Source organism: Gossypium arboreum, chromosome 5, assembly GCF_025698485.1.
Source record: "Gossypium arboreum isolate Shixiya-1 chromosome 5, ASM2569848v2, whole genome shotgun sequence".
NCBI lineage: Eukaryota > Viridiplantae > Streptophyta > Magnoliopsida > Malvales > Malvaceae > Gossypium > Gossypium arboreum.
Window position 1 is genome coordinate 9375858 of NC_069074.1, and position 21002 is coordinate 9396859.

At 32.2% G+C, this 21002-nt stretch overlaps 4 protein-coding genes across 7 annotated transcripts; 2 read left to right on the forward strand and 2 right to left on the reverse strand.

Annotated features, from left to right (window-relative positions):
- Nucleotides 1-3779: 3779 nt before the first annotated feature.
- On the reverse strand, nt 3780-4478 carry LOC108451514 (actin cytoskeleton-regulatory complex protein PAN1-like). The gene has a single exon (XM_017749197.1). The coding sequence runs from the start codon at nt 4476-4478 to the stop codon at nt 3780-3782; it is 699 nt and encodes a 232-aa protein (XP_017604686.1).
- Nucleotides 4479-6379: 1901 nt separating this feature from the next.
- Nucleotides 6380-7515, forward strand: LOC108452757 (uncharacterized). The gene is made up of 2 exons (XM_017750550.2): nt 6380-7122; nt 7233-7515. Exons 1-2 carry the CDS (start codon nt 6815-6817, stop codon nt 7249-7251), a joined length of 327 nt encoding a protein of 108 aa, XP_017606039.1. The 5' UTR covers nt 6380-6814; the 3' UTR covers nt 7252-7515.
- Nucleotides 7516-9545: 2030 nt separating this feature from the next.
- On the forward strand, nt 9546-10525 carry LOC108452388 (uncharacterized). The gene is made up of 2 exons (XM_017750172.2): nt 9546-9903; nt 9979-10525. Exons 1-2 carry the CDS (start codon nt 9762-9764, stop codon nt 10251-10253), a joined length of 417 nt encoding a protein of 138 aa, XP_017605661.1. The 5' UTR covers nt 9546-9761; the 3' UTR covers nt 10254-10525.
- Nucleotides 10526-13497: 2972 nt separating this feature from the next.
- LOC108453565 (shikimate O-hydroxycinnamoyltransferase) lies at nt 13498-18024 on the reverse strand. Of its 4 annotated transcripts, none has more exons than XM_017751734.2 (3): nt 17895-18024; nt 16760-17221; nt 13498-14682 (listed from the first exon to the last, which is right to left on the reverse strand). In XM_017751734.2, the coding sequence occupies exons 2-3, from the start codon at nt 17165-17167 to the stop codon at nt 13795-13797; spliced, it is 1296 nt and encodes a 431-aa protein (XP_017607223.1). In that variant the 5' UTR covers nt 17168-17221; nt 17895-18024; the 3' UTR covers nt 13498-13794. The 4 variants fall into 4 exon arrangements, with proteins under 4 accessions (XP_017607223.1, XP_017607224.1, XP_052884103.1 ...); XM_017751735.2 differs by having other exon boundaries at nt 17697-17969; XM_053028143.1 differs by lacking the exon at nt 17895-18024 and adding an exon at nt 17301-17422.
- Nucleotides 18025-21002: the final 2978 nt, after the last annotated feature.

Here is a 21002-nt window from a genome sequence, read left to right on the forward strand (position 1 = left end):
AATTTTGATCGAAATAAAGTATTTAGATTAACTAATGATATTATAAGAGTTGAAGTGATAAAGATTAAATTTTAGATTTGAGCGAAGTATAGAGATCAAAACTGAAATTTAAGTATTTTTATATAATCTCAAGAAAGTAAAGGGATTAGAATTGAAAATTAGCCGTAAAAAAATGGAAAATGAACAGATATAGGTATTGGGCGGTACTGTTGTGGGAGTATAACTTATTATTAGGGATTATTTTGGCCCAACAGTAGAATGCAATTGTGGGTTTAGTAGTACATGTCATTTGTGAAAGTTAGGGCGTTCCCGCTCGGAAAATCGATTAATATCCAGTTAATGAACAAATATGGGTAAAGGTAATGTAATGATGATGATAGCCAGCCTTATGATTGTGGCGGCAGGAAAGATTTTTCCTTTTCGCTTGGTTCTTGTAGTTTGATTGCTTTAGGTCTGTTTTTTCTTTTGTCTAACACAATCTAAAGTACTAAATACCTTATTCAATGTCAGATTCTAGTAGGAAGATCTACCATCAGTCCAACGTTTGAATCGGTATAATTAATATGCTGTACATACAACAATCTTTGAACAGATGTAATTAACACGTTAATGTTATATATGCTTAGTCTACTGACACATACAACAATCTTTGAACAGATGTAATTAACACGTTAATGTTATATATGCTTAGTCTACTGACACACTTTTATTGTATATCTATATATTTTTTGGAAGCAAGTGACAAATATAACTTCAATTTGTCTCCATTATATACCAGTTTATAGTGCTCGCCCAACTCGAATTCTTTATGTGAATTTAACTTGGTACATCTAGAATAAGTAAACCCTATTTGGGATTACAGTAGCCAATACATAGAAACAGTACTAAACACTAAGCTACTATTAGAACATCGGGCACTTCCTATTTGTCATCACATTTTGCTATATAGAAAAGCTTTACTGGTTGTGGGTTTAGAGAGATGATATGCTCAAATATTCGGTGAGAAATTGACACCTGAGAAGCGCTGGTTAGGGAGTGGAGGTAGGTAATGAAAACTTGAAGACGTTCATTTTGGGGGTGTATTTTCAATATCATGGATATGCCACTACCAGATGGAGTAATACTGCCGATCCCATTATTATTCTTTGATGATGGTCGTATTGGGGGAGGATGCACTGAGCTCTGTATTGGCGGAATTGCCTTCTCGGGAGATGCATGTAATGAGGTTGATGATGGCACCATTGGAGGAGGATGCATTTTCTGTTTTGATGGAACTGCTGGTGTAGGAGATGCATGGAATGAGGTTGGTGATGGCATTATTGGAGGAGGATGCACTGAACTCTGTTTTGATGGAACCGCTGGCATGGGAAATGCATGTAATGAGGTCGATGATGGCATTGTTAGAGGAGGATGCATTGAGATCTCTCTTCTGATGGAACTGCCGCTGTAGGCGGCAACGGCACTGTGCCTAGCGGTGTAGGAGGTGAAAATAAATTTGATGAAGGTATAATTAGCTTAGCGCATGGATTTACAGTTTCATCGTTGTGATCAATTATGTGGTCTACTTGTTGCTGCTCAGTTGTTGTTGATCGATGCTTCCTTTGGAGTTGGAGCACTACTCGTAATCCATCCAATACCCTCAAACATCAATTCAAAGATTGCTGATGATGATGACAATCTTATTGCCATGAGTGGTTTTGGTGATGATATTGTTGAAGATGGAGGTGGTAGGCTTGAGATCCTTCCACCAATATTCAGAATTATCAACTCATCGTTCAAGGACAGCCCTGTAGCAAGCATCCTAAGGGGAAAATAAATATAAATAAATAAACCAATAATATTAAATTCCTTGTATATATATTACCAGGAAAAACTCTTGCTTGAACATCAATAGGAAGAAAGTAGTGAGAGAGCTGATTTTGGAAGCAGGCAAAAGCATTAATTATGATAAGAACAAAATGAGTTGTAAATAAAGTATTTATATATATATGAAACTATATTTACGCATTTACATAGATATTATGTCAATATCAAGCTAATTAATTTTATTTTATTTTTACATTTAAAAAAAAATACGCCTTTGAATACATGTTGTAGAGTCATGAAAAGGGCAGCAGTGTTTAACTAACTTAAGAGCATGGTTAGCCAATAGGACAGCAAAGGGGAACGGGGGAGAAAATGGTGGTGGTGTGGAAAAGTAATAGAGAGCTGAGTTTAGTCATCTCATATGAATCCTATTTCTCCATTATTAATCCAAAAAAAAATTACATGCATCGACTTCACGTGTTAATATGAAAGGAAGAAAAGTCTTGTTCTCACCTCCGATTAAATCATTTATATTTTTTAAACCAAGCCTATATATGCATGAGATGAATGGAAAGAGTCAAATACATTGTTAACTCTCTTAGCTGTGAAGAAGACTTCAAATATATATATATATATATATATCTACGGAAAATTAATTTTAAATTATTTAAGAACTTTCTTGTTGGGCCAAAGTAGTGATATTACAATCGGGCAGTGCTACCGGGTTTGATAGTATTATAATTTGGGATTTGGCTCAATGGTGGAACGCAGTTGTGGGTTTCCAGTTCGTTGAAGGTATGCATGCTGATAGTCAGCCATCTGGACTGTGGCCATGGGGAAGACTTTTCTTTCGCTTGATCTTTCTACTTTGATATATGTCCGAATTTTATTTCTTTATTGAGATTTAGTTTTGATCCAAATTGTTAAATATTTTGTTCAACATTTTTATTGTATATATATTTTGAAAGCAAAGTAACAACACTATAAACCCTGTTTGAGATTATAGTACAAAGCCCGACACTTACTGCACTCATAACATTTGACACATTTTGCTATAAAATGCGTTGCATGTTTTAAGTTAAAATATGGATAAATCAGGAATTGCCACTATGCCCTGGGAGTACATAACAAAATTAAAAGATTTTTTTTTCTTCTAATTTTATTGATAGAAATGTGATAAAACAAGGCTATAACGGGTCATAAATTACACCTTACAACCATAACACGGATCCTAAAAGATAAATGATTGAGAGAAAGAACACAGTGAAATCATCACAGCAAAAAGAAAACAGAAATCACAAAGAAAGACTCGATATTCATTAAGCTATGAAACAGAAAATTTATGGAAAACTGGACACCTGAACTAGCGCCGGTTTGGAAGTGGAGGTGGGTGATGAAATCAAGAAACTTGAAGATGGTCATTTGAGGGTGTGTTATCATGGATATGACACTATTTCCGAATGAAGTAGTACTTCTGATCCCATCAATCATCTGATCCTTATTCTCTGGTAATGGCATTATTGGAGGAGGAGGATGCACTGAGTTCTGGTTCGGTGGAACTGCTGATTTAGGCGGTGAAAATAAATTTTCTGGGAGGGGAGTTGCATGTGGGCTGGTTGGTGATGGCATTATTGGGGAAGGATGCGCTAAGCTTTGTATGGGTGGACATGCTGGAATAGGCGACAACAACATGGCTCTTGGTGCTGGTAGTGTAGGGGGTAAAATTAAATTTGATGAAGGTATCATTATCTTATCGCATGGTTTTGCAGTTTCATCGTTTTGATCACTTTTGCGGTTAACTTGTTGCTGCTCAATTGTTTCTAGGAGGGGAGTTGCATGTAGGGTGGTTGGTGATGGCATTATCGGGGAAGGATGCAATAAGCTCTGTATGGGTGGACATGCTGGAATAGGCGACAACATCATGGCTTCTGGTGCTGGTAGTGTAGGAGGTAAAATTAAATTTGATGAAGGTATCATAACTTATCGCATGGTTTTGCAGTTTCATCGTTTTGATCACTTTTGCGGTTTACTTGTTGCTGCTCAATTATTTCTGGGAGGGGAGTTGCATGTGGGGTGGTTGGTGATGGCATTATCGGGGAAGGATGCACTAAGCTCTGTATGGGTGGACATGCTGGAATAGGCGACAACAGCATTGCTCTTGGTGCTGGTAGTGTAGGAGGTAAAATTAAATTTAATGAAGGTATCATTATCTTATCGCATGGTTTTGCAGTTTCATCGTTTTGATCACTTTTGCGGTTTACTTGTTGCTCCTCAATTGTTTCTGGGAGGGGAGTTGCATGTGGGGTGGTTGGTGATGGCATTATTGGGGAAGGATGCACTAAGCTCTGTATGGGTGGACATGCTGGAATAGGCGACAACAGCATGGCTCTTGGTGCTGGTAGTGTAGGAGGTAAAATTAAATTTGATGAAGGTATCATTGACACATCGCATGGTTCTGCAGTTTCATCGTTTTGATCACTTTTATGGTTTACTTGTTGTTGCTCAATTGTTTCTGCTGCCTTTGGATCTGGAGCACCACCCGTAATCCATCCAATAACATCAAACATCATTTCAAAGATTGATGATGACGATGATCTTCTTAATTCCATAAGTGGTCGTGGTGATGATATTGTTGAAGATGGAGGTGGCAGGCTTGAGATCCTTCCACCCATATTCAGAATTATCGACTCATCGTTCAAGGGCATCCCTGTAGCAAGCATCCCCCCAAAAAATAAGTAATAATTATATATATTAACTATAAACAATATTTATATATCTCCTATAAAAAGAATTAACTTAAATTAATTCTACATACCATTAATATTTTATATAAATCAGTTATAGGAACCAATAGCCGTACAATTGAAATTTTTTTATATTAGATAAATTAATAATTAGATTTTTTTTAAAATTTTATTCAAAATGTGACAACTACGAATATATAACAAAGCATGAATTTGTATAAACAGTTACAAGGAGAAGATAATAGTAAATTCCTTATATATATATATATATATATATATTACATTTACCGGGCATAAGTCTTGCTTGAGCATCAATAGAAAGCAGAGGGAGAAACAGCAAAAAGAAGAAAGCAGTGAGGCAGTTCATTTTGGAAGCACAGTTCAAATAAATTTAATGTTCCAAAAGTATTAATTATGATACGAAGGAAGTGAGATACAAAATCAAGTATTTATAGATACGCGAAACCATATGCATATAATTACGTATTAGATAATAGGCCAATGGGAGCAGTAAAAGAAAAACGGCTTTGAACATATCATAAAGTACTGATGTAAATGGGTGCAGTCAAATTAATATATTTGATTAAGTTCAAGTACTTCAACTAACATGAGAGCTTGGTTGGCCAATAGGAGGGCAAAGGGAAAGAGGGAAGAAACGGTGGTGGGTGTGGAAAAATAAGAGAGGGACGAGTTTAGTCAATTCAGGACTCATTCCTCCATTAATCAACATCTCCAGTTAATATACAAATTAGTAGAAAATTCTCCTTCTCAGCTGAGTTCTCACCTACTCAAAATATTAGGAATTTGTAATTATATTTGTTTCAGTCATACTTGCCATATTTGTCTGTTTGCTTTTATCTTATGCATAGGTCTAGAATGTAGACCTCAACACAATAGCCACAAATAATGATGGTAATTTTAAATACAGTGGTCACAAGCGACCAATGTATATTCTAAGTTCATTTCGTTTACTAATGTGAAAATTATAATCAGACACAGATGACTAAGTCATCCAATCAAAACCTCTGCCTGTCAACTCCTCTCTGTTCCTATACCCAGATCCCAAGAAGCTGTCATAATATGTAAATATTAATTTGTTAAGATTGTAATAATTTCTATTACTTTCTCGCAGGGTATATTACGAATTTAATCGCGCTGGAGTTTATATATTTTGTATGATTACATTAGTTTAGCTAAAACTTAAATAGCAAAATTTCACATTAATTGTCTTATTAAAATTACCTAAAAGTATCAGTTTTAATTTAATTATCTATATACTATATTCTATAAATTCTTGAATTTAAAATGATTAATCAACTAACACCAATTTTATAAAAGAAATTACATAATTAAACTCAAAGATTAATATAAAAATGTATTTAAATCTCATATGATAGTCGATGGTTAAATATATTTACCACCTTAAGTGTTGCCTAAGTTTGAATCATGCTAGTCACGTTTGTTATTCAATTTTATTCTATTATTGTAATACACTCAAAATATATATAAAGAAAATGTTTTCCATATTATTTTTTCTTATTTTGATATTTTTTTTGTCAAAATTGAAGTCTAAATTAAATCCTTTTTCATAAGTTGGTAACTTCGTTTGTTAACTAAATCAATGATTGATATAACTCAATCATCAAGTAACAGTAGCAAAGATGCCACGTAAGCAATATCATATCATTATTTATGTCAAATAATTTCAAAAATAAAAATAGATAAATTAAATTAAAATTTAAAATTCTATAAAAATTATAAATAAGTAAACCATATATAATTTTAAAAATAGGTATATTAATATTTTTTTTTAAAATTCCTCTCCCCCGCTCTCAGCTCCCTCAACTTGCACAGATGAACTGGAACTCAAATTACTAAACTATTCAATTCTCTCAACAATGCAACAAGGTAGAAATTTCAAGGGGGAGCTTTTAGGACGGTGAAACACTGGCTTGCATTCTGAGGGTAAACCTATTAAAGGTATCTGAGATAATATTAATTAGGGTAATGTCTCTTGAGGGAAAGATGTTGCTGACTTGGTTTCTATTGGAACTACTTATAATTCTCAAAGATACTCTGTAGGAATCTAAGAAGTCAATTAGCTTGATTGGGTGGCCAGCCAATTGTCCACCTTCATCCGGCTAATGAAAGCCACACAAGTCTCCAACTAGATACTCCGCCAACTCAACAACACCAACAACGGGACCACCGTTTTTGCACCGACCGACAGTGCTTTCTGAAAGACAAGGTTTCCTACACCGTAGATGGAGCTAAAGACAGTTTCAGAAATTGTGCACGAGATTAAGGATAAGGTGTTAGAGACTGCACGTGAAGCCAAAGACGAGGTCATAGAAACAACCCGGCAAACGAAGGGGCTATCGATGGTGCTTGCGGCAAAGAGAAAGAGGAACAATGCTGTGGAAACAGCGAAAGACACAGCCGAGACGCCCTGGTGTCAAATGGTGAACAATGGTTTTGGTCAATGCACCAGATGCTTCAAGCTTTTAATCTTTTGTTATCCTTTTTCATGGTTTTGTTCAATTCACTGTATTTCGAGCCTAAAGCCACAAAGGTACTGATTTTCATATAGCTTCTTTTGCTCAGTTGTAGTAGTTACAATATTTAGCAATTCATCCCAGCCAGTTTTGCTTCTTTCTGCAACTGATGATATGGGTGATGTAGGTTATGTTGGAGAGAATAGAATGGAAAAGGAAGAGGGAGAGATATCATAGCTTTTTCTAGGTTCGTTGGACTGGGTGGAGCCGGAGATGATGTCAGAGCCAGTACCGGAGCTAAAGACAGAAGAGGCTGTGGTGGCGGTTCCAGAGAGGGAGGAGACGTTCACCTTTATTTATTTTTAATATTTTTTTAAATTTTTAATAAATTTATTTTTTTATTTTTTAAATTTTGTTGCTATGACATACCATGTCATCATTGTTAATAGTTAATTTCGGTCAACTAACAATTTCTATTATCGATTTAATTAATTATTTTTATCATTAAAATTCAATTCGACATGACATGATAAAAGATTCCCATGAAAATTAAGTTTAAAAGCTTAATTAATTTTTCATTTTTGTTAAAGACTATTTTCACCTTAAACTTTAATTTTATAAACAATGGTAAACAAGTAGTAAGCGAAGGGAAAAAACTATTTGGGGAAAATTATGACATTAATTATTAAGATGTTAATTTTATTTTTATTTCATTTATAATAGTAAATAAAAAAATCTAAATTGCATGGGATGGCTCATTTTAATTTTTAACTTCTTTAGTGATTAATTGTGAGGCATCTTTGACATGTCATTAAATTTATTTTAGGATAAGAATGTTATTAGGTCATGTTAAATATTTTGTATCATTTTATTTGATAGTAGAAAAAAAAAGATGTATGTTATGTTAATTTTATATAATATTTGAGTTACTTCGTGTATTTAAAGTATTTTGATTTTATATTTTAATTTTTAACATAATTATAACTATAAATTTATATATGCGATTATACTTTGATATGTTCTTACGTAAGTCGTGTGCTTATTAATCTTTTGTTACTTTATGTTTTGCATAGCCTATTATGTATTAACTTATAATATATATTTGCATTATTTTGTTTAATGATTCAATTTAAAGAAAAAGAATTAAGTGTCTGTACTATGTTCTGATTATTTAAAGATAAAATTTTATATATTTGTTTTATGCTTATATATTTTTGGTGAAAATGTTAATAATTAATTATTTTTAATGTATATCAATTTTTATAAATGACAGAAGTTTTGTTAAATAATTTGATATTTTAAATTTAAATTTAAATTATTTAAAATTTGAGTTGTTAATATAACGAGGGATCATATTCTAACCATAATAATAATTAAAATTTATCCAACTTTAAAGGAGAAATGGTGAAAAGTGAAGGTTGGTAACGAAAAGGTGCAAACTTTTGGGCTAATGGGCGGTGGTGGAAACAACTAGCTAGGCATCTTATACTTATTCGATTGCTACTTTTGCTTAACTACCACTAAATTACCTTACCTTCTTAACCCATTAACATATTAATAAAAATCATCTCTATTATATTCTCCATAGAAGTGGGTGATGATGATTAATGCCGGTTCTATCCAATAAATCGAGTTGGTGAATGAAGAGTAAAGAGAGATGGACAAAATGAGTTATTTGTACTTTCAATAAAAAAATTTTATTTTTATTGTAAATAGGTATGCAATGTTGTGTTGTTTAATTCTATTTTTATGAGGTATAAATAATAAATTTTATTGTAGAAAAACTAATAAAATTTCGTGAAAATTTCATAAAAGGTTAATGTATAAACAACAGGCAAATCTCTATAAATTGTCTCTGAAGATTTCAGTTCTTGACAAAAAAATTCTCCTTTTTGGTGGGGGAGTAAGTGAAATTTACCTAAATACCCTAGAGTAGTGTCCCTATTATCTAGCGTAGTTATAAAAGGAGACGAATGTTTTTACGACGAAATATCTTAATGATTCCCGTTAAAATGTTTTTATATGTAGTAATCTAGATTTTAATACGATATGAAAGAAGTGTTTTTTTTTTCGTGAATGATATGAGAATTTTAATTATTTTTATTGTGTTTATATTTATAAAATGAAAAAATAGAATGTATATATAAAATTTGTTTCATATTTTTTATATAATCTTAAAATGACCCAAATTCGTATCCCTAAAAGGAAGATATTAGGCACTTAAAATTAGTTTTCATATATAAATCTGTTTGATACTATTTTGGTTTGTTCCTGAGATTAATATATAAAATTATTCATATTTAATCAAAATTAACAAAAACAATCACATGAGTTATAAGAGAAGGGACCTAATTAAACACTTTATGAGTAAGTAGTAGATAGTGACATTACAGCAAAATGCCTAAAAACACACCACATGAGAACTGATCCAAGTGAATTGGTTTTGGAATTTGCTTTTTGCAAATTAAACAGCTGTTCATTTGCTCCTTTTTAACGCTACCTTTGACTCTTGCCTTTTCTACCATTATCTTCCCCTATTACTATTCCCCTGCATAAATAGGACCACTACTCTTCCATGAAGTTTACAACTGTCTATCATTAGAAGATCAAAAAGAAGAAGAAAAAGACCCTCTTTTCTTCTCTTCAATTATATCAAAAGAAAACATTTTTCTCTTCTTTCGTTTTTTTCAATTCATAGAAACTATCACCAAAAGGAATGATGTTGAAGTTTTTTCCATGGTTTATAGCTTTCTTATGTACAACTGCCCTTTCATGCAGGAAGGTTGAAGGTTTTCCTATATTAAAATCTCAAGATTCCTATCCCTCAAAATCCGTAGCTCAAGGACATGACATTCATGGTAATAAGGATTTCATTGTTTGCTTGTCCTCTTCATATTACTTCCCCTGAAACACAGTTGGAATTTGAGATGCAGATGCAGGTCTAAACCGGACAGTTAGCTCGGAATCGGAAGCAAAAGGCAACGACAAAGACGAATACTACAAGCAGCAATATCACGAATTTTTTGAGTCAGATAAAGCAAAGAGTGGAAAGGGCGCATACGGTGGTGCAAATGTCCCCCACCACCATCAAGGAAAAAACGCAGCTCCGTCACTCGTCAGCCCAACTTGCTTTCTGTTAACTGCTACGTTGCATGTAATATTGACTGTTACCCTATCACTTCGAGGTTTACTTCCCAAGCTCTTCTAGGCCATCATATATCTTCTCCCTTATTCATAACAGTAATAATCATGAATCACCAACATCCCCCACAAACAAATGAAACAGGAAAATAGACAGATCGAACTTTCTGCCTGTTTGGAGTTGTAGTTTTTTTTTTTTTTTTTTGTGTGTGGATTGAGTATGTTGATTTCAGTAAGGAATTTGATTATTAGAAGTCTGTCCATGTCTTTTGTATCCGTTCCAGCTTTTTTCTACTTTATATACAGGTTTCTCTATTATATTACCTATGAAGTAACAAATGTCTATCGGTAATTGGCTATGCCCAGTTGAATTGGGATCGGTTCTAAGTATAGCATCAAACACTATATTTGTTTGTTTAAGGGACAACTATTTGGTTAACGGCCGACGGCAGGGATAACAAGTTGTTGAGATTTTTTTTTTTGGTAGAAAAAGAAATAATTAAACAATTACAATAGATAAATTATACTTAAGAGGTGATAGACTTGTGGCGATCTCTTTCTAATAAAGCTCGTAATCAGAGCCGGTAAGACTCTAAATAAGGAATCTTGTTTTACTGATTATTTATATTGTACAAATTATTTAGGTAAAAGAATCTCTCTAGTTAAATTGATTCTTTTCAAAAAAATTAAAGCAATTTAGCCCCAATTAATTTTCAAAATTAGCAACTAAGAATAATTAAACACAATGTTAATATTTTTTGTCAATTGTACATATCTTTTATTGGTATAATAAAAATTTAGCCCTCAAAGTTTACACGTTTTGTCAATTTAGTCTTAATTTAACAAATTTAGCTTACAATATTTACACATTCGACAAATTTGGTCCTTGATTTAAAGCCTGCAATATTCAATATTTTGTCAACATTTATCCAAAATATATAAACATCAAGGGTTAAATTATTATATATACCAATAAAAATATGTATAATTAATTAAAACATTAACATTATGATTAATTTTCCTTAGCTACTCACTTTCTAAATTGTTCTAATTTTTTTAGAGGGATTGAAAAAGTGTTGTTACCAATTTTTATAATTTTATAAAATTTATAAGTATTTGTTAGCATGACATGAAAGATAAAATAGTGGCTTAATGGTATTTTTGGCCCTTAAACTTTTTTTAGAAAAGCAATTAAGTTCCTTTGAACTCATTGCACCCAATTGAGTCTTAAACTTATAAAACAAACTACATTGGCCATTTTGACTAACGATCGATGATTGTAACAGAGTTGACACCACCGTTAAAAGTTCTGACATGGTGTTCTATGCCAACGATAATTGTTGACGTCAACAAAAATAAATTTTTTTTTTTCTGGAATGAACCTAGATACATATGGAATTCTGTGGAAAACCGTATTCGTTGTATATACAGCTTGGAGGAAGATCTTTCACACCTTTCGAGATCCACCCTACAATATCGGGTCAAAAAGCCAAAATAAATTATTTTACCCTTGTAAAAAGAAAATAGATTCTTGAACCCCTTTCACACTCATGCCACGTCGAGGTATTGCAGAAGAAAAAATATGCAAAATTTGTTCCAATTTATCGTAATTGATTAGTTAACATGTTGGTTAACCATATTCTGAAACACGAAAAAAAGTCATTAGCTTATTAAATTATCTATCGAGCCTTAAAAAAGATTCAACAAAAGACAAACAAATTCACTATCCATTTTACGTCAAGCAATACGTAGAGTAACTCCTGATATAGCAGTAAAAGCAAGACGTGTAGGTGGATCGACTCATCAAGTTCCCATTGAAATTGGATCCAGATAAAGAAAAGTACTTACCATTCATTCATTTCAAAGCTTAATTTTTTTAATTTAGAAAAATATTCTTATAAATTTTTTAAAAAATATATATAATTTTATTTAAAAATTACTTAAAATTTATAATAATATTAAATAAAAATCAGAAAATTCAAAAAAATTAAAATTTCATAATAAAAAAACCATTTAAAAGTTGAGTTCAAAATTCTAGACAATTTTTCTAAATTATATAAAGTTTTAAAATATATAAAGTTTAAAAGTCAACTTTTGAATGATTTTTATAATTTTAAAAGTTTTATTTAAATTTTATAAATTTTAATAATGTTTTAAAAATTACAATTTTAAAAAACAAAAATTTTAAAACTAATCTTTGAAAAGAATGAACTAGGACAATCATATATCCAAGTTCATTCCAACAAAAATTTACCAGCCTGGCAGCTTTTCAGCAACTGTGACTGACATGGAGTGCCATGTCTGTATTGTAACAATCAACACTAATTAAAGAACTTATTTAGCCAATTTTATTAATTCATGGCTCAATTGAGTATAAAAAATTTGCAACAACTTAATTGTTTTTTTTTTTTAATTTCAAAGGCCAAAAACACTTAAACCTACACACAGTCCATGTCAACTTACTAAGCCATATATACGGTCATGTATAAATAAAGTGTCACATCAATATAAAGTAATTGTAAAATAATTAAGGGTAAATTATCTCGTTAAACACCCTAAAATAGGGTTGTTCATATTTTGGTTGCTTTAAATTTTCTTTTTATCAATTTAATCACTATCTCTATAAAAATTCTTCAAAATTATCATTAAGTCGTTATCTCATCAACTTATTGCTGATTAGACCTACCACATCATATTTTTTTTCATGATATTTTGTTGAAAATGTTACAAAATTTTAAGTTAATCCTTAAGTCTCCCCACTATCTTTTTTGTCTTCTCTTCCAATCTCAATACTGAATGAGTATGAGTTTTTTGGCCATTACTTTCCGAGCTCCATCACGGCATAACCACCGCCTTCTTCTCATTGGAACTGAAATGCTCTCAGTTAATAATAAATAAGTCGAGTAAAGAACCAAAAATTAAAAAAGTAACCAAGGTGTCAAAATGGTTACCAAAAAAATCTGTTAATGAGATAAAGATGGGGTCATCATTTTAAACAATTTTTTTAAAGATAATAATTAAATTGAAAAAAGAAAATTTAAAATAATCGGAATAATAACGATTCTATTTTAAAATGAAAAGCATGGTGAGTTAAAAAGCAAAAGTATTATTATTGGAGCAAAAATAAGGAGTGGAATAATTAAGTGTGCGGTAGGATTAATGCTCTACCACAATGTAATTGAAACACGGATTGCGGTGAGATTAAATTAAAAACGAATGGTGTACACGCACTACAACGTGGGTGTAGGGATGCGCAAACCTTGTATCCTGTTTACCCAACTTTGCATGCACAGATAAAAACAATCCACATGTAACTAAAAGGATACATCATATAGATGTTAGTTATTTCCAATTTTCTCCCCTCCTCTTGTGAGCTAACGTTGTCACAATATTCAACAACATCGATATTGAACCGAAATTAGTAATACAACTTGTCCAAAGTTTTTCTTTTTTCTATGCACAAGCATATGGCTTGTGACCAGTGAAGTCTGAATTTGAGGTACATTTCAAGTGAATGTGAGACTTTATAACATAAACAAGTATTAAAAAAATTGGGAAAAAGGAACGTTTAAAGACTACATGGACTGTATACGAGGTTTCCTCTTCCTTTAAATGTCATAAAAGAGCTTCTCAAACACTTTCATGTGTTCGGTTTGCAAGGAGATGGCAACTGATAAGCTCCCATCATTGTTTGGACTTGGTAATACGAAAGATAACCCTTCATAAGGAATTCCACCAGGGCCCATAAATATGGGCCTGCCCCACCCGAAATCTGCATCATGGATTGGTAGCCTAACCCAGCTAGTAATCCCAAGGTTCGGACACCTGAAAGTATGAGCACCACGTACAAGTGCAGACAAATCTGGCTGAAGTTCCAGGTAATCAAGGGCTGACCTTAGATATTCATCATCCATCCGAACCAATGCATCATGAATACGGCTCGCAGCGTACCATGTTGGCTTTGACAGTAGATCCCCTGCCACTGCTATTGGGGTAGCAGTGAAGATCACATTCCCAAAGTAACCAGGTGGGAGTGGGGGGCGCAACCTTGCCCTTCCATCAGTGGCAATGTACAGTTTAGTCCCTTGATCATCTTCAAGTCCACGTGCCTTGCAGACTGATCTCCACACATGACCTGACAACATCTCGTATGAACTATAGTTAACATCGTTACCATCTTCCTTGCACTTTGCTTTGAGTGCATTGAGTTGATCCCGAGTCAATTTGAAAATGGAGACTTCTGTGCTTTCAGAACCGGTGGACACGGGTGGAATCTTCATTGCCGGTGGTGGTTGATATTCGATGTGGTGAAACACAGGTTGTGGGGGGTCCCGGGCACGAAGAAGGGTCCGATCAATGAATGGTGGAATTGTAAGGTCAAGACCACGAGCCATATCAGACCATGTGTTGATGAAGTGAAGACCAGAATATCCATCTGCTGCATGATGTTGCATGCCAACACCTAGTGATGCTCCACCACATTTGAAATATGTGACCTGAACGGAGTCGAAGCCAAAAACCACATTTAGATAAACTCCACTCTAACTGTAGGTAAAAGCTTCTTATTACATATTTTGTTTCCAAGGTTCAACAAATACATGCACTAGAGCGTGAAATATAAGTATATTCAATGCTGAAAAATGGGGATTACCCTAACTTCAATTAGATCAAATCCCTGGAAATATACAATTAGATTTGACCCTATTGATCATAAACCTCTGGTTATTAAAGGTCAACCAATTTTGAGCATGCAGGATGCAATTTAATGGATCCTTCTCAAAGATAATAACTACAAGTATGACATAAGTCATTCTTATCCAGGTAAAACTAAAAAGGCTGTTTAACAATCGCTTCAACCTATATCCTTGAATTCAAAGCTGTTTAAGTAGGTAGATCTCAGTTACCACTTTTCATGTTTCAACTAGGGATTTATTAGGTGGTCTGCAACCACCAAAGAACCCTCAGCCTATAATGAACACGTTTACTCAACCTTTTTAGTTGGACCGCATTTATCCATGACCTACAAGATACAGGTTCATCTTTAAATGTGAGCCAAGTATTTCCACCGAAATAGAACTAGGCTTTTGCTAATTACTTCACCCACTCCACTGAGGTTGCTGCATATTCTGTTTTCTCCATAATAATGATCACACCTTCTGGACCTGACTTCCTAAAATATGACCAAATGAAACGTTTCTTCTAAGCATCACCACAGAAGGAAACAGAGTCTCTAAACGCTCATCTACCTAGAATTTTAAACTGTCAAACACAGCATTGAATTGCCTATCTCTTGTCTGCACAGTACCATCTATCATAAGGTTATGCCGGAAACCATGTAATGTTGGGCACATACCCATACATGAAGACTACACTAACTAAACACACCAAATTATGATCCCTCAATCTCAAAATGCCGAATTCTTATGCAGGGCAGGCAACAATAACTATTCAACAACTTAAGAAAGTTATGCTATGAAAAATAATGGTCCATGTATACAAGGTACATAGCTAACATATTCAAACTCAGACTTAGGAAAGATTATTATGTAAACTTACGTTATACAGGATATTCCATGCTCTCTCACATCAAAAGGCCAAAACTAAATGCATAAACACAGTGGGATGGTTGGATGCTGCCCGCCAACTACAACAATTTATTTCCTTCTCTGAACATGACTTTCATTCCACTAAACTTTTACCCTATCAACCAAGCAGGCAGTTGGGACTCGCCCACCAATATAGCTATCTTGTTTAATAGGTAAACCCCAACATAGCAACTTATAAAAGGAATTCTAGGGGTACTGATTGGTGATGTATACTCTTTTTTTGATCTTGCATTTCGTAAAACTTTTATGGTCCTCCTAATTGGTGTTTATAAGTCATGCTTAAGAAAAAAACAAGTCACAGATTGCATTTTTCCGACCCTTGAATAAATTGACACTGGTTTTAGGTTCCGTTTAGATTACACTTTTGCTATTTTGCCTTTTGCATTCTTCTTTTAAATAAAACGGAAAAAAAAAAGGAAGAAGAAGAAAGCAAAAACAAGCAAAGAAATAATTAACCAAACCAAAATAATAAATTCTTTGGGATAAATAAAGTGGTTTGTATTTCATACACAATCCCATCCCATCCCATTTTATGTAAATCTATAGAAGGTTAGTGAAATATAAATCCTAGGTAAATTTACAATAAATATTTATAACATATTGTTCTCCTTTCCTGATTTTTTATCATTTTAAATAGTTATATTTAAATTTAAATTTTGATTGAATTGATGCCACAAACACCAATTTAATTGAGAAATTATTAAAATATTTTTTATATAAAATAATTTATATTATTAATAAAATATTTTTTTCTTTTTATATTTTACATATAATAAATAAAAATTTAATCAGATTTAAACTCGTTACATAATAAATTTTAAAGATTCAACTTTGTTGTTTCAATTTTTATCTAAACTTTAAGCCTGTAAACAATGGTTTAGGAAAACGCTATAGCTATAATCAGACCAGAAGATATGGCTCCACTCAATAAAAATAAATAAATAAGAGATCAGGTGAAAATCATTACCTGCAAAACCAAGAGTGGATACGTGGAGATGCCACCGGAATAATCAACGGTTGGGATGAGCTGCCTGAGCTCCAAGGTGGGTGCAAAATCACCAAAATCGTCAATAACAGAATTAGTTTCAGCCTCAACAAAGAGCACCCCTTCGCCATTGCAATCGATCTCGATCCTTCCATCCTCGTCCCTCTTCAGCCGCCCCGCCATGGGGTAAAATGGCACCAGGGCCTTGCTCAACGCCTCCTTCATCACCTGCGGATCGAAGAAATTGGCCGCTCCGTTCGGCCTGTAGAAGTAAACGCTAGGGGTGTGGAACCTTGGTACCACCAAGTCCACGTTGGCGTTCCAGAGGCTCCGCCGGGGAGTCTCCCCCGCCGGCCTTACCATTGTTGATTCTTTCACATTCACAATCATGGTTGTAGTGCTGGTGGGATCCACTGGGGGGAAAAAGATTGGTTTGCTTTTTGCCTACAAAATGAATGCCAACTAAGTTTCAGTTTCAAATTCAATGTTGCATCAAAACACAAAAGCAGATAGATTAATATACACTAAAAGGGACAAACAGGCCGCTCGGACTTAATTGTCTTTTTCTGAATAAACAAAAGCGTCACAATCTCAAATCTACTAAAACATGAGAGATTCATAATCTGATCAGAGACCGGGGACTGAATTGTAAAAAGATAGATAGTTCCGTATTCAACAAAAATAATTTATTCGTTAGTCCTTATTACGTGGCTTTGAATAAGAATTAGAGTTTTCACCTGATTCAATGTATTATTGAATATTAAACTAATAACATCAACACCACCAATTCATCTTTCTCCCGAAAAAACGAAACCATATACTTAGTTCCATGTACCACACACACAGAGAGTATAAGAAAAATAGATATTTTGAAATTGAAATCAACAGATAATCGCCTTTCCTCGGTAGGATTTGATACCTTCTCTGGTCTCTGAGTTTTTTTTTAAGAGAAAAAAAAGTGTTCCAGTGCATTCAGAATTCCAACTCAAATAACCATGGCTATTGAAGAATATATACATATAGAATATAAGCAAGCAATGAAACAGGATGGAAAACCCAGAAAGTAAAACAAATAAACAAAAAGCTTGATTACTCAAGGGAATCGGAAAAAACGAACCTACAAATCAGAAGTAAATGCAAAGGAAGAAGAAGGGCAAGAAAACGGGAGAGGAGTTGGTGAAAAAGGTGGTGAGCACTGAGGAGAAAATTGGAGGAGAGCTTGAAATAATATAAGCGTGGAAAAAGGCAAAGCGAACAAGAGCGGCATTTCATTTGTCACTCACCTACTCCCGCCTACTTAAATTGACCACTCAAAATTCGCCACCTAGCTTCCTTCTTTGGACTTTGACTACTTTTCTTATCTCGCCCGAATACCCGAAAAATGGATTTGAAGAGAAAAACAAGGCTCATATATTAAATGATTCGGGTCTCCTATAACAATTTTGTCTTAGACCCGATTCAAATTAGTTGTTTTATTGTAGTTTTATTTGAATATTATATAATTTTTATTTTATTGTTAATTTTTTATTATTTTAGAGATATTTGTTTATTAAGGTATAATTATCTTAATATTATTTAATTATAAATATTTTAATATATTTTTGATTTATTAACAAATATTTATTTTAATATTTTAGAGTATTTGATATATTATTTTTTTAAATGTTTGTATAAAAATAATTAAAAAATTTAATATGAATGAGCCGAATCGAGCTTAGATGTAGCATTTTAATCTGGGTCTAACTTGAACAAAATTTTAAACCTATTTTTAAACTCGACTCATTATCAAATCTATTTTATACTTTGTAAATATCAAAATTATATTTGAAGAAAAATAAAATATTTCATTTTAAAAGAAAGGTTTAGGTTAATACGTCACTTCAAAACTTAATTTATTATTTTATATTTTTATTTTATTTAAATAAAGAGATTAGTTAGTTTACAAGGTAGGGTTAGATTACTTTTTTTTTTTTTTTTTAGATAACACGCCAGGCAAACGAACTGTAAAACTTAAATGCAATTTTTGCCAAATGTATGATTACTTGAGTGAGTTTTTGAAAATTAAAAAAGAAAAGTTATCAAAATATGAATTCTTTTAATCTAAATATTAAAACTAGGAGTTTAAAAGATGAATAATATACACAAACCTAACAATTGGCAGCAAACCAAAGTATTGGTTGCAATTTGCATAATACTTTTCTTTGCGCCTTACTTGGAAAGTCCTTCAATTCAATTTTACCGGGGAAAAAAAGGAAAAAACACAACCAACCAAGTTTGCCCTTTAACCAGAAACTCGGTCAACTCTCCTAGTATTCCTGTTTCAAAGGGCTTAAGACTAATCCAATTTTTGTGCCCAACGTCAAAGGTGTGTCACCAAATATGAAATCAAATGAGATGAAAAGTTTAATATAATTTTCTATTTTTTATAGTTAAAATATTAATTATGTAAAAATAAATAAATAAATAATTTTATATGGATGTAATGAATTCTTATTAATATATATAAATGCATATAAAGAAATAAATCAACTTTATGATTTTCCAACCAAATTCCTTAATTTCAAACCAAACTAAGAAAATCATAAATGGGCATCTAAATTTGTTAAAACAGTTAAACCATTTTTAAAAGATAAATTACTTTAACATTAAGCATGCTATATTTATCAAAACAATTGGTTGAAATATTTCATGAATTCTTGTATTTTGCATAAAATTGAAATTTAGTTAATTTATTTTTATTTTAAAATTTTAGTTATTTATTTTTCAGATTTTTAAATTTAAATCTAACTTTTAATATTGTTAAAATTATTTTATTAAATTTAGGTTCATTATAATATCATTTTTAGTTTCATTGTTAACAAGGAAGGACTTTTTATTTGAAATGTCGGTAAATTTAACAATATTAACAATTAGAGCTGAATTTTGAAGTTTGAAAAAGTAAAAAGACAAAATTCCTAAAAGTATAAGTACAAGCAACTAAATTTGAATTTGTGATTAATACAAAGACTTATTGCAAGTTTTAACCCAAAAAATATGTAACAAATATATTTTTAAATTTCATATAAAAGCTTAGTTAAAATGATAAAATTAAATATTTATTATGTATGATATTTTGGGTCCAAATCACGTTATGATTAACTTTTACTGATTTGTTAAATAAAAAAAAGATAAAAATATTCTAAAAAATACAATTTTGATGAATTGCAAGAGTAGAAGAAAACCCTAACAGAAATGCAACTCAAGTCGAGGCTATACTTTGAGCAATGAACATTTTAACCATCAAGTCAATATATAAGATTCATTAAAATTTATTATAAATTATATATAAGAGAATAATTTAATAAATCTACAATTGAATTGATATTTTATTTATCGATAATATCACCTCAATAAAATAATTAATATAAATATAAATAAATAACTCTTTCCATCTTATGTATTAATCTTTCTTTTCCTCGCACCTGTCAACAATATTTCTTTAAACTTTAGAGTTAAATATTTCAATTTTTATAAACCAGTTATTTTAGTTCTTAGACGATTATATATATATAGTGGTGGATTTTTAATTTTACGTAAATTTTATTATTTATTATTAATTTTTAAATAGACATAACTTTGCTGTCTCTTTTTTATGTATCGAGTCACCATATTAATTTTATCTTAACTAACGGTTTAGGATAAACACTAATTGATTGTTAAAGCGATATTAGCTTTAATCCCGTTGATTGATGTGGTAGATACGTGGCATGAATGTTGGTATATGTGACCTTTCTACCTGATCCGCAAGATTACAATATATTATATTAACAAAAATAATAATAATTAAATGACAATCATTACATGGGAAATGGAGCTTAGAAAATAATACAATATTTAAAAAAAATGAAAATGCTTTTAAAAGTAAGAAAAGAAGAAGTTGGTGAGATGGTGACACGACAGTCCAATTGGTGCTCTATTTCCTTCCAAATCCCTAATGGGATTCACCAACTCTTATCTATTTAGACACTATGTTATTTCTTTTTTCAGTTGATATAGTTGAATCATAAACGTGGTGGGTCCTACGCTCTTCGTAGGTTTGCTTTGTTTGCCTTCATTTTGAGTGAGTATGATTCTGCTGGAAGGAAGTCAACGTTGCGTTTGCTTTGCGGTGCGGTTACCCTACCAGACATTGGAGGGTTGGTGAGATGTCTCCAACCTCATCCGGTCATACTATAAATTAAGAATC